General features: G+C 44.4%; 2 protein-coding genes across 3 annotated transcripts in view; both read right to left on the reverse strand.

Moving 5' to 3' along the window:
• The window catches only part of LOC108500887 (alcohol dehydrogenase class-3), a 20,645-nt gene that overhangs the window by 5,253 nt on the left and 1,627 nt on the right, over positions 1-13,765 (reverse strand). The window contains exons 1-4 of one of the 2 annotated variants that reach the window (XM_017822225.1): positions 5,012-5,109; positions 1,957-2,058; positions 885-1,026; positions 197-284 (exon numbers count right to left, since the gene is read on the reverse strand). In XM_017822225.1, coding sequence (XP_017677714.1) covers positions 197-284; positions 885-1,026; positions 1,957-2,058; positions 5,012-5,023 — 344 coding nt within the window. In that variant the 5' untranslated portion in view covers positions 5,024-5,109. Of the gene's footprint in view, positions 1-196; positions 285-884; positions 1,027-1,956; positions 2,059-5,011; positions 5,110-13,765 lie in introns of those variants that run through there. The other variant, XM_017822224.1, reaches the window with a different exon arrangement.
• The window catches only part of LOC108500869 (alcohol dehydrogenase 1-like), a 4,348-nt gene continuing 959 nt past the window's right edge, over positions 10,377-13,765 (reverse strand). Inside the window, exons 2-8 of the mRNA XM_017822213.1 lie at positions 13,178-13,357; positions 12,981-13,068; positions 12,647-12,866; positions 12,267-12,527; positions 11,807-11,942; positions 11,162-11,300; positions 10,377-10,621 (exon numbers count right to left, since the gene is read on the reverse strand). Of these exons, the coding sequence (XP_017677702.1) occupies positions 10,597-10,621; positions 11,162-11,300; positions 11,807-11,942; positions 12,267-12,527; positions 12,647-12,866; positions 12,981-13,068; positions 13,178-13,357 (1,049 nt within the window). The 3' untranslated portion in view covers positions 10,377-10,596. The remainder of the gene's footprint in view (positions 10,622-11,161; positions 11,301-11,806; positions 11,943-12,266; positions 12,528-12,646; positions 12,867-12,980; positions 13,069-13,177; positions 13,358-13,765) is intronic.

Raw genomic sequence — 13,765 nt, forward strand, 5'->3', positions numbered from 1 at the left:
TTGAAAAGAAAAAAAAATTAAGGAAGAATGAAAATAGTGCATAACTGACTCCTAAAAGACGTACTTTCCAAGTCATTAAATGATGCATCAACAGAATTATTCTTCAAAGAAAACTCCTGTCAATTACTATCAGTAACTAAAACAGGTACACACTAAACAAATTGTGTGTCAAAAAAATAAAAAAAGCCATACAGACCTTATCTTCTGGCACAGGTTTGTTTTAGGATTTTTACAGAACTTGCACTCTCCACACTGGGGGATATATAGAGGGATAACAGTGTCCCCTGATAAAAAATATCATGTGAGTAGTTATTGAGTCAAGTAAGGCATTCTGAAAAAAATTAAGTTACTTGATGGTCATTATGTTTTTATGTGACTTTCTATTCACTTAAAACCTTTGTGTATTAAAAACTGTTTACAGTACACAATGATATCATTTACAGACTGTTAGATAAACCACTTCAATCATGTCTGAGCAGACAGCCTATCAGAAATTCATCATTCCAGAACAAATAGAAATGTTACGATAAATCAAAACAACCCCAAATCAACGTAAAAAACATGAATAAACACTTTAAGCCTTTTATTAAACCAACAGGTAAGAACTATCATTTGAAAAAAAAAACAAAACAGCCTTCTAACTACATATTGATATGATTTTGAGCAAGAAATTGATATGCTGGGCTCTTTCAAGCATTAAACCAAGAGCACATTAAATAGATTAGTGTTGTATCTCACAGACAAAGGAATCCACACAGGCATACACTGCAGAATAAAACATTAACTCCTGCAATACAGCATTTCAGTGGCCCAATTTGACAGTTGGCCTTGAAATAAAGTAACACTTTTAAGAAAGGCAGAAAACTTAGAAGATATTTTCTTACCCTTCTTTACTTTTGTTACTCCTTCTCCAACACTCTCTACAATTCCTGCTCCTTCATGTCCCAAGATGACAGGGAAACATCCTTCGGGATCAGCACCACTCAGAGTATAGGCATCAGTGTGACAGACAGCAGTGGCAACTATCTGTGAAGAAATTTATAATCTGAGACACCTTGAAGAACAGAACAATAGCACAGATCTAAGTAATTCCACTTGGTCAGAAATTCAGAACAACAGCCAAGTCAAATTTACCAGTTCTGGCAGCACTGGTAATATGGCCAACATACCTTCAACTCTTGACAAGGCACTTTTTCTTACTTTTAAGAAGACATGAGAGTACATTTTTATAATTTCCATCAATTAAATTCTGACACTGAAAGGGGTAAAAGATGACAAGTGGTTTCTTAACTCAGTACTCCATGTCATCTCAAAGTAGGTTAGCATCTCAGATTTGAATTAAGTTAGTCTCTTAAAGGTAAAATTACCAGGGAGACCACACAGAACTCTCAGTACTGCATTAATCCACTTTAAATAAAATAAATAAATCCATGGTCTTAAGCACCATGCAGAGACCCTTTCCACAGAAATAAGTTTCCCCTTAATGTATACTTTTTGGCAGATATAGGCTACTGGAAAATCCCAATGAAATCATAGACTTGGGTATTGGGAATCCAAGAGACTAATCACAGCTCAGCAGCCATAACTTATGGCCTGACTGAAGTAAAATCCAGCACGTTACACAGCTGCAACAACTCACAAGCTGCTGCCCTTCAAACAAGATCAAAGATGTTCCCAGTTCAGATGTTTGTGGGAGCGTGGTCTGTAACAATTGGAATTGATCCCCAAGGTTAGCCATTATCTTTAGACCAGACTGTGAAGTGAGACCAGCAGAAATTAAAAGTGTTTTTCACAAACAAAAGATCTAAATACTATAATTTTGTTATTTGTAAGGCCAGCTGAGATACTAATGAACTAATGCTATCCAACATTTCTTCTGTTGGCAAACAAATTGTTCAGCTTTAATACTTAGTCTCCCAAAATACAATACATATAGATAACAAATGATTTAATTACCTTGATACGAACTTCATGAGCTTTTGGTGGAGCAACCTCCACCTCCTCAATAGAGAGAGGTTTACCTGCCCCCCAGGCAACAGCAGCCTTGCATTTAATAACCTAAAAGACAAAAACAACAACAGAAAATAGGACATCTGTTGTATGGTTCATTTAAAATAATTCTTGTTCAGCCAAGTGAGAAAATGAGAGAAACACTACTTACTTTTGGAAAGAGTCCCAGATCTGAAATTCATAATTTCAACACAAAGGTTTAATTGCCCCACTTTTGCTTTCAGGAAGCTAAATAATAATGAGCAAACCAAGATCTGAAATTTGGATGTCATTCTCTTATTGAGGAAAAAATATTATAAGCCCGGGAGTGCTTAGGAGACACTCAAATACTGCAGTGAAGTGAGCAGTAGGAATGCAAAGATTATGCATAATAAATATATAATGCATAATAAATGTAATAATGCATAATAAAAATGTTGATTTAAAGTAAGAGACTGGCATTCATTTCATATATATTCCTTAAGCACAGAGTGTTCGAAGTTAAGAAAATTTATAAAGGAAACTGGAGGACACATAATGGTCCAAGACACACATCAAGAGTGAATTTCTTATGGTTTCCAAGCAGGATTTGGGCAAGGAGATGTGTGTGCATGCAGCAGAGCCCTCCTATAATCCATAGGGACCAGAGAAACTTTGCTATAAGGCTCCTGTCAGCGAGTTACTGTGCACTAACAACTCTGCATGGATTTACTGTTAGCAAGTATTCATCTGCTGCTCTTGGCACTTGCTGTGACAAATCCTGCTCTGCAACCATACCAAACATCTCAGGAAGATTCTGAAGCCAAACGGTGCAGAGCCTGGATGAAAGAGCAGAGCTTCTGGATTTGTAAACTCTGTTGACAGGTACATATGCACAACTGACTGAGAAAATCAGCAGGCATTACAGATTCAGGTGCTAAAAGGATAAGCATCTGGAGTCCCCTTAGAGGTCAGTTTTATGAAGATGACCCCAGGTCTGTCCTTCAGGATGAAGTGGGCAGTGTATCAAATACTCTGAATTTTGCTTTCTGACAGGAACATCTTTCAGCAAATATGGTACTGAATAGCTTCTTAAATGACACACAGATGAGTTGTGAAATCAAATTCAAGACCTCATCTACATAAAACCTGACGCGAGGAACGCTGTCACAGACTAGACTGCTTTGCAATGCAATCTACTCCAGAATGGTGTGCACGTATTTTGGAATAATTCAGTTACAGCAGAGACTTGCACTGATTCTCTTCCAGTTAAACAAGGTCTAGGCCATTGCTATTGGAAATATGAAGCGTTTCATAACATGCTCTATAAACCAATAGAAGAAAATGACATTCTGTGCATTCAAAATAGCTGTGGTGTTCCCATGGAATCACTGAAAGGCGATTAATGCAAATTCCCAAGACCAAATATACAGTCACCCAGCCTTTTTGAAATTTCACTGTCTGGAAGAAATAACAGTGCCAAGACCACCTGTTGCACTTGGCAAGTCTGATTCAGCACCTCTGATCAGGAGAAAATAATGGCTAGTCTATGACTTTCTGTTGTACTTTTCTTGTACAACAAACAATTATGAGACTTTGCCAGAACCAGTTAAAATCCTCAGTGTACCTGTAACAGCAGAATTGCAGATGTTTACCTTGGCTTAAACTTGGTAAAATAAATACTGCAGGCCCTAAAAGCTTTGTAACAGAAAACAGGTATCCATTCCTACAGCCAGCAGGGTCTAGATTAGACACAAACACCTTTAACCTAGAAACATGAAATCTCCTTCTCCTGCTTTTTATTACCAGGGTAAATATTACAAAAATGCACAGATTAAGCCAAAGTAACCAACTGTGGAATCACAGTGTGAGCAATCGGTCATAATCTCTAAATCTACCAAAGATTTTGCCAGAAAATCTAAATTCAAAGCACAAAGTGCAAGAGGAGCCATCATTCAGTAAATCATTTACTGGTTTTCAATCCATCCCTCATCTTCCCCTCATTAAGTCATCACTTGTTCTTGCACAGGAGACTGCGCATTCCTAAAATTGTTATTTCCACAAGCTTAGTTAAACGCGAAATTAAAGAGGGGAGGAAAACCAGTCTCCTTACAGGATAAATTCTGATCTTCCTAAAACCAAGAATACACATCTGGAAGCACATTTTCAAACAGTAACTTCTGATTCAGAAACTTTTAAAGAAGCTAGCTTTTGAAACTGCAGTCAGTTCACACAGCCACAAAGGCCCCTGGACTACTCAGAGTGGATATCAGGAAAGCCCCATCTTCTGCCCTCTCATTATTCAAATCTCTCTGCTTTTGCTTTGCTGAAAATCTTGAAGCCAACAACTGGAAAAAAACCCAAACCACCAACTTTCAGCAGTTCTTCATCTTCTCTATTAACACACTAGTCCAGGAGCACAGCTGTTGAGTTGCCTGTAGCTACACACAGGATCAGCTCTCTCACTCGGGACGAAACCGAGCTGCCCCATCTGCTCCGAAACCACCGGGAGCGTCCGGCCAAGCGAGGCCACCCATCCCGCTCAGGCCCAGGGCAGCTGCAGGAATTAGGCGCAGGATTAGCAGTAGGTCTGGACTACCGCGCTGTTCGCAGAGCAATGCAGCGAACCTGCCAGGCAATGGCTTTCTGAGCAAGCACCCCCTCCGACGACACAAGTCGGTCACATCTGCCCAAAGCCCACAAGAAACCAGGCCAAGCTCAAGGTCTTCTGCTTGTCCTTCCATCGCCGCGACCCTCACATCCACAAAACAGGCGGGGGCGGGAGCGCGGAGACACCGGGACACCTCCCGTGTCCCGGCTCCCGCTGGCGGCAGCGCCAAGGCGGACAGGGCGGACAGGGCGGGCAGGGCCCGCATCCCCGGCCGAGGGCAGCCCCCCGGCACGGCCGGGCACCGGCAGGGAGGGCAGAGCAGGGCTCGCCCGCCTCATCCTGCCCTGCGCGGGAACCCCCGCGGGAACCCCCGCGGGAACCCCCGCGGGACCCCGGGCGACATTCCCACCACGGAACGCAGACCCTCCTTACCCCACTCGCCATCGCGCACCGCTCGGCCTCCCGCCGGAAGGGGAAAGGGAGCCCGCCTCCCTCTCTCCCGCCTCTCTCCCCGGGGCGGTCGAAGGAACTGGCCCCTCCCTCCCTCAGTTCGCTTCTTTCCTTCCTTCATTTCCTTACTTCTTTCCTTCCTTTTCCTTTTCCTTTTCCTTTTCCTTTTCCTTTTCCTTTTCCTTTTCCTTTTCCTTTTCCTTTTCCTTTTCCTTTTCCTTTTCCTTTTCCTTTTCCTTTTCCTTTTCCTTTTCCTTTCTCTCTCCCTTTCTCTCTCCCTTTCCTCCGTCCCTTCCCTCCCTCCCTCCCTCGCAGGGCTGGAGCGCCCGCGGCCGGTCACATTCCCGTTGCAGTGTTTTTCTTCCCGCAGACCCCAGGAAGATTCGTGTGTTTCCTGACGGTGGCCGCAGTGTTGCATTGCGATGTGGCTGCTTTTGTGGCTTCTCGCGGCTGCACCAGCGTCTCACATCCCGGTCCCTTCAGTCCCACAGGCAGATGGATGTTGTTCTGCCTGTGAGGGAAGAGGCCCGTTGTCCTGGCTAACGGGCCTTGTCTGCAGATCCTGCCGGCACCAGGTTGCCCAGATTCTTTCCGAGTAACGGAAGGTCATGGACCCCTCCTACACCATTCCCTGAGGAACTCAGCCGTGCGTGCATGTGCCTGCCTTGCTTCTGCGGGACAGTCCCACTCTGGAGATGCTTGGTACCTCCTGTATCTCACCTGGACACAGGTGGGAGCTGACTATATCTCCAGTGCAGGTCCTTTGCACCTAAATCTATTCTCAGCTGGCTAAACTGCAGAGGTGGAGGCTTTACTGGGCAGCAGTGTGTTTCCAACTGTGTGAAGACAGCCCCTTTCCAGGCCAGGCTAAGGGATCTGCAGTGAGATGGAAGTTTTGGCTGGGCCTCTTGACATTGCATCCACCAACCTTTGAAGCAAAGGGGCTATTTATACAAGATGGGATTGGTAGACTCCTCACGCTGTTGTTTAACTTTCTGAAGAACCTTCTTTCTCCTGGTAGGGTAGGAAAGGCTTCTTGTGAGGCCTGCAGACATGGCCATGTAAGATCAGGGGAATGGTTCTGCAATGGACTCTTGGGATTTTCCCTGAGAGGTGGTGGTGCTTGAGGAATTGCAGAGTGTAACTAAGTCCCCCTCAGTAAGAAATGGAATTTTTATTTTCCAGTGACACACTAACAAAGCTTAGCAAATACCACAGTTAGGCAATAGGAACAGCTTGGGAAAAATTAAACTTTAATAACATGACATAACTACAGCATTTAATAAATAACATAAAAATAACATAATGTTTAATAACATAACTAAAATTACAGACTAAATCTGTAGGCTCAGGAAAGCTGACACTTAGGTGGAATGTAATTTGGGCAATGAGAGTATTATATAGGTTTCGCATATGGTGAAAGACGTTGAGAAGGAATGAAAGGATGTGTGATCAGGCTATCTATCCAATGGCCTTCTTAAGGCTTCCAGTGGCTTCTTCAGTTTGTGTTCATGGGCTACCACCAAATCCTTGTTGTTGAAATCATAGCAGGCCTTGTCCATGTCCTTGGTTAAATAGAGTTCTGCCAGCCTCTCCTGTGAATTTTGTGCTCTTGGCCACACCTGGTTTGTCAGTGCTTCCAAAAAGTCTCCAAGCATTTTACGTTTAGCTGAACTCTGCAGGTGCTCTGCTTTTGTTAGTATCTTTGACATTCTGGAAATTGCAGGCACTGATTTTGGTAGGCATAGGGACAGATACATAAATCATAACTCCTTAATGCTCACTGTCCAATTTCAGCAATTAAAGGGGTTGCTTTTCATTTTTCTTTCCTTTGCAGTTTTGTAATGCTGCCTCCAGTGTTGCTGTGTACTATTGGAAGCCCCTGGACACAGGAAGTGGTTTTGCAAGTTTCTTTCTGTTCTCAGCACCATTCACTTAAATCAAGTTACCATTCTGTGCTCTTGACTGAACTATTTATGCTTTGTCATGTGTGTTTCAGGTTTATGTACATAAGTTCTGTAGGTGAGGGCTCCCAGTGCTGCTCTGGATTTTACACTGGGTTGGTTCTGGTGTTGTTCTAGCAGATGTTAGGTGCTAATTGGGAATATCAATTTGAATTGAGAAAAAAGGAGGGCTTAGAAGCACTGTGAGACCACATGTAGGAGAGAGCCCTGGCAATCATGTTCTTGCTTGGAGGATGTTGTCTGTTTCTCAAAACCAGCATTTTGAATTCTGATTTACGTTTCCTAGATTTTCCTGTGAAGTATCAGAGGATAATACTTGCATAGCATAAAAAAAATAATTAGAAATCTTTTCATTCTTCACGTCAGCATAAATTTATTTTTGTAAAGTATAAATATAGCTAGTTGAAAAAGGGAAACATTTAAAAAATCAAAATTATTTTAATTTAGAATTACAAAATAAATTAGATTGGAAAAGACCTCTGAGATCGTTGAGACCAACCTATGACTGAACACCACCCTGTCAACTAGACCATGGCACTACATGCCATGTCCAGTCTTTTCTTAAACACCTCCAGGGCTGGTGACTCCACTGCCTCCCTGGGCAGCCATTTCAATGTTTAATCACCATTTCTGTAAAGAAATTAATCCTAAAGTCCAACCTAAACCTCTCTTGATGCAGTGGGAGACTAAGTCCAAAAATGCTCAAAGTTGGTTGATATTTTCTTGGATAATTCTTAGGTAATTAAAATACTCTGGTTTTGTAAACACAAATATAAATTTAAAATATTATCTGGTAATTCAAGAAATGATTGGTTCCAAGGGAAAAACTTTAGGAATAATGTCGCTAATTAACCCTAGTATCATTCTGTATAATGGAGTAAAATAACATTTCAAAACAAAGGCCCATATTAATTAGACGAATTCAAAATAAGTGTGAAAATGACCATGACATTTTTGCAGTAAACACATGAAGCTGGGATACTGAAAGATTTTTAATATTTTAGATACGGACATAAGTAATTTGGGGAGTTTTGTGATTAAATATTCTCATTGAAAATCAAATAAAACGCAAAAAAGGTGATCTAATATATGCTGATTCTCATATGTTAGTATTATACTAATGCAAGGAAAATTTGAAAGATAAAAAGGGGGAAAGGGTTATGCAGTAACACATCTGCTGGCTCGAGGCAAGGGCAGCTGAACAGCTTCCTCGTGGCACCCGTTGTGTGGCAGCTGGGAGCAGAGCTTAGGAATGAGGGTGGCAGGGCGGCGTGCGGGACTGCGAGCTGCCCGCGAGTGTGCCCTCACAGCCCGCTGTGAGCTGGATGAACCTCGGCCACGGGTGTGTGCTACAGGAGGGGGCTCCAGCCGTGCAGAAATCCAGCTCTTCCAGCATGTTCAGAAGCCGGTGGGACAGCATACCCAGACAGCAGGGACAGGTGGCCACCAGGTGGCCCTGCTATAGCGACAGAGCTCGTGTAGCAACAGTGCAAAATAAGTGATAAAAGTGCAAGTTACAGTTGTCCTAAGGCAGAGTTATTTTATAGCGATCCAATTTTGTATCATCTAGTTTTAGCATTTTTTTCAAAAAAGGATTTTTGTTTTTGGTGCCGATCCTGCACAGATCTATTTATATGTGTTTATATTTATTACACAAATATACACATATTACACACATATTACACACTCGGCTAATTGATTGCTTTTTTTGAGACTTTGTCACTCATAAAATTAAGACTCTGAAGATGCATGTGCAATGTTAGGGAAACATTGCTTATTGGAAGAAACTTCTTGTAGTGTTTTCTCAGTAGGTAAGTGCTAGAACTCAATTAATTAACATTTATTGATTTATTTTGGTGTTATCTCCTTACCTGCAGTCTTATAGTTTTATGTTTAAAAAGTAATTAAGAGAATTATGGGTAGCTTATGTAATGGCAAAGCGATATGTGCAGTTATTATAATTTGGCAGAGAGCATGGGATTTGTTAACCTTTGAACGCTTGTTTGTGCGTTTATGATATGCTGTGTAATTGCTGATTGTGCTGAGGGGTTTCCAAAAGTTCAAAGGGCTATGGGCTGGGATAAGAGTTGCCTAAAAGAGGTCAAAAGGCATTATAGTTTTATGGGTCCAATATTCAGCACCAAAAGAAGGGTCCATTTGGCAGAATGACCGGCTTGGAGTGATAATCTTGTTCTCTGGGGAAGATTTTGCATTGTTGTACTGTAATATTCTATGGAAGTTGGTCCTGGAAATATATTAAAAGTACAACAGCATTTTCCAAAATGAAACCACATCCATGTATGCATGTATAAGAGTTACACAATAATAAGAAAGTTATCTCCTGCTTTATATAATATGCTTCAAATAGTATAGTGCTAGTTACTGTCCCTTATTTCTTTTCAATGCTAACCATCCCATATTTGTGTGAGCTGCACTTTGTTAAATACACATTCATTCTTAATACAAATTTATTAAATATTAAATAATTTTGTTAAATAGTAAGACCAGCCAAAAATAAGGTTTAAGTTCAAGTAAGAATCTTCAAAAATTGAGATTAATCCTTAAAAAACAAGGACAGTTTGATTGCTGCAACAAAGAATATCAACCATGTGAAAGTTTGTTTTAAAGAAAAGAAAAAAACCCAACCCACAAACACAAACCAGCAGTGATAAGGAACCTGGATATATGTAGTATTCACTTATAGTCTTTAGATGTTCCTGTTCTATTAGGGCTTTGGGCAATCCTGTCACTGTGGGCTGTTTATCAGCTTAGTGGCACTGCTCTCCTTTGGCAGGCCTTGAAAGTGTTAGTTTAATTGCTTGGCTCAGTAGCTTTTTTGGAATCCCCATAGAAACTGACCTCATGCGGAAGAGAAATTTAGAAAGTTTTCTTCCCTTGATTTTGCTAAACTGCCCTTCACAGAGATAAAGTCATATTAAAGGAGAGTATGACAAGAACATTTGTCCAGCAAAGGGCCATAAAGATGATAAGTGGTCTGGGAGTATCTCTCCTATTAGAAAAGGCTGAAAGGTGCTGGAGTGACAGGTTTGGTGCGGGGATCACTTCAAGTAGCAGAACACACTGTGGGCCTGCAAGCGAGACCAGAGAACGGCAGCAGCAGCAGCAGCAGGAGCGGTGATTTACCTGCTGGACTTTGGTTGGGGCTGCAGCATTCACCCAGCTGAGATGGGGACAGAGAGGTGTGCCAGAGCTGGGGACAGAGCTGTCTGAGGTGGGTGAGGGTGGGAGGCAGTGGCAGTGGAGGGGCAAAGGCAGCTGCTCACTGCTGAGACCAGGGGTGTGGTGGAAGGGCCTGCGGGATGAGGAGGAGCTCCTCGTGCCCCGTGGGACCTCTGTTGATTGAGTGCACTGCCTGGGACGAGTTTGACTGAAACCCTTTATTGGTAAAAGCGTTTTGTCAGAAGAGGGATGCTTCTGGGTCTTGCCTGGGCACGGGAGGACCAGCAGCAACACCAGCATAGGCGAGTTCCTTATTGTCGTCTCCTTGTGCCCCACCAGGTGAGGGGCTGGTTGAGAAGGGGCTGGGCCAGGAGAGCATCTGCTGGGCTGGTGCCTCCTCTCAGCTTTCCATGGCTGTGTCCCTCAGAAGAGCAGGACGCTGCGAATACTGAAAAGTGGAAGAGAAGGGAGGGTTTACTGGTGCTGCGGTTCAGGAGCAGGAAGCAGGGTCATCAGGTGTGCCTGGGGACTGGCTGCCTTCTTTCCCTCCAGCCTCTTCCTCACTCAGCTGCATGAGACGTGCAGCAGTGGGGCAACCATGATACGGCCTTTTCCCTCCCCAAAGCTCTGATGTTGCTGCTTTAAGATACATTCTTCCCTCCTCTGGCTTTTTGCTGTTGTCCCTAAGGATGGCCCTTCCTTTTTGCTGTCTGTCGCCAGTCCTGTTGTTTCCAATAGTCCCTGAACATATGGAGGTATTCTAGGGGTGCTGGCCTCAGTGCGATGCTGGGCCCGCAGGATCTCGGTTGAGCTGAAACACGAGCAGGATCATCCCCACACCTGGCTCTGGGCCCTGCTTCCTCAAAAGACTAAGGTGCTTTTTGAGAAGACAGTGTTGTGTGCTCTGCCTGCCAGAGCATTTGGGCTGTTTGACTTTTAGGAGGAGGTGCTGTTTGCTGTGCCTCACTCCTGCTAGTCAGGGTCTCACCTTTTTCCTGCCCGTAACAACTCAAATCCCTCGTTCACTTTAGCAAAGGGCAGCGTGTGCGTGATCAGCAAGTCTGAATTGAATTTCTTCTCCAAATAGCTGGAAACTAGTTTGGGCATACAATCTCTCGTCTTCCAGCCTAGAAAGAAGAGCAAGCAGCTACAGTGAATGATGGGAGAAATGCAGTTTTGGAAGGGAGTGTTACTGTGAGGGTCAGGACTGAGAGACCAGTACTGGTGCCACTCTCTTGTGAGATATTCTCTTCTCTGTGGGAGAAGTGGGATAGTGGAGACTGCTGTGTGGGTTGTACTTGATGAATGAGTTACAGGTTTATTGGCATGTTTAATGCTAATGATTAATACAGTGGAAATGCAGTGCTCCTCTTTAGTTCTTTTCCTTCTGAAAACCCTCTCAAAGACACTTCTGAGACATTGCCAAGTCTGAAATAGCCATTATGACCAAGAGCTTTACTGAATTATGGCTGTGAGAAAAAGTATCTTTTGTCCTGTACCTGAGGACATTGCTCAGATGGGAAAACTAATTGGCAAGAGCAGAGTTATTCATGTGCACTGGTGGTACCTGTGCCTTGGGCATTAGGAAGTTACCGAGGTTGAAATTTCTAAATTTTTCTATTAACTTTCATACCCCCAACCAGGATCCCCTTCCATGCACGCCCAGTCAGCAGAAGCATAGGATCAAGGGAAATCTCTGAACCAGCATCCAGTTCCCCAATCATCACACAGATGCCAGTGTTCATATTGCAGGAGGCCAGGGCAGCAATCTGATGGGACAGGGAGGTGAGTTAGAGAAAGCACTGGCGAGTTGGTCAGGAAAGTGTTCTTTCTGAGCTGTCATCTGGCCCTCCCTGCTCATCTGAAAACACATCCTCCCTTGTGCAGGAGACATGGATAGTTCGTGGCCATTTTTAAGAGCCATACATTGTTTTCTCCCCAAGCCAACAGACTGCCTTTCTCTCACAAAGGTGTGCCCAGCAGTGCAGGCAGCAGGCAAGGAATTTCCCACCTGCGTGAATTTTTCCCTGGAAAATTTCCCAGGAGCCTGTGAATGATCTGAGAGGGAAGACACGTGCCAAAATGCCACCTACCATGGTTTCTTTGAGGCCAATGGCCTCAAAGGAGTAGTCCACACCCTGTCCTGTCATCTCAGTGAGCACCTCCTGGATGGGCTTCTGGCAGTCTCGAGGGTTGATGCAGTCGGTGGCTCCCAGCTGCTTGGCCTTGGCAAACTTGTCCTTGTTGATATCCACGGCAATGATGCGGGAAGCTCCAGCTGCCTTGCAGCCCATGACAACAGAGAGGCCAACTCCTCCGAGGCCAAAGATGGCACAGGTGGAGCCTGGCTTTACCTGCACAGCACAGGGCCCTGTGAGTCTCCAGCGTGAGGAGGAGGAGGAGGAGAAGGAGGAGAGAGGTTGGTGCGGGTGTGAGGGCAGCCTTGGGGTGTTCGACACGCCTGAACACCAACCTTGGCAGTGTTGATGGCAGCCCCATAGCCTGTGGAAAACCCACAACCGAGCAAACAGACTTTGTCCAGAGGTGCTGCAGGATCAATCTTGGCAACGGCGTACTCTGGGACCACAGTGTATTCTGCAAAGGTACTGACCCACAGGAAGTGGTGGATCTGCTTCCCTTTGCAAGTGAACCGGGTGGTTTTGTCAGGCAGCAGGTTTTGTGGTTCAGTGAAACTGCAGGGAGGTGCAAACATTTGTATTTCATTGACTAAAACACTGATGGGGGGATGTCAGACTTGTCAGACAGCCAACGTCATGTAGGTGTAGGGGAAGTCGAAGCAAACTCACTGGGATTTCAGGCAGTAATTGGATTCAGGATTCAGGCAGAAGCTGCATTCCCCACACTGAGGATGGCAAAGGGGGATTACTTTTTCGCCTAGAATAATGCACATCCCTTGTTAGGTGCCCCTCTCCAGGCAGACCCTGAGGGTGCTGCCTGTTGGAGAGCTGAATCTTGGGCATGTGTTTGTGTGTGTGCCAGTTACCTGGTTTCACAGAGGTCACTCCTTCTCCAATGCTTTCCACGATTCCAGCTCCTTCATGGCCTGGGATAACTGGGAATTCCGCATTGGGAAAGCAGCCTTGCAAGAGGTGTTCATCCGTGAGACAGATTCCTGCGGCCACAAGCTGTTTGGAGAGGAAAGTGTTGGTGACCTGGCCTCTGACTTACTCAGTTTGTGGAAGTAACTTTCCCAGGGGTGTTACGGTGCCCCCACAATCAGTGCTGACACTCCATGGCAGCACACTATGCCTGGGCTGGGCTTTCCCCTTCTCATGCTGAAAGCTCCATGTGGCTTTCCTCTGGACTGAGCTGGAGGTGGGACTGGAGAGGAGGCCACAGTGAGGATCGCAGGGGTCAGTCCAGCAGAGCACGGGCTGGAGATGCCAATTCCTATGAGACAGCTTAGGCAAGGACTAGTCTGAAACAGAGGCCTTGGCAGATGGTGCCTTTGAGCTAAGGCAGCTCTGGACATATAAAGCCTACTGGCAGACACAGATCCCTGAGTTATATCCAAGGTATAGCCACAAGAAGAGCAATTCCCACAAGGGTGAAGAAGAAGTAATTGAAATGT

Source organism: Lepidothrix coronata, unplaced genomic scaffold (assembly GCF_001604755.1).
Source record: "Lepidothrix coronata isolate B3197 unplaced genomic scaffold, Lepidothrix_coronata-1.0 Scaffold96, whole genome shotgun sequence".
Lineage (NCBI taxonomy): Eukaryota > Metazoa > Chordata > Aves > Passeriformes > Pipridae > Lepidothrix > Lepidothrix coronata.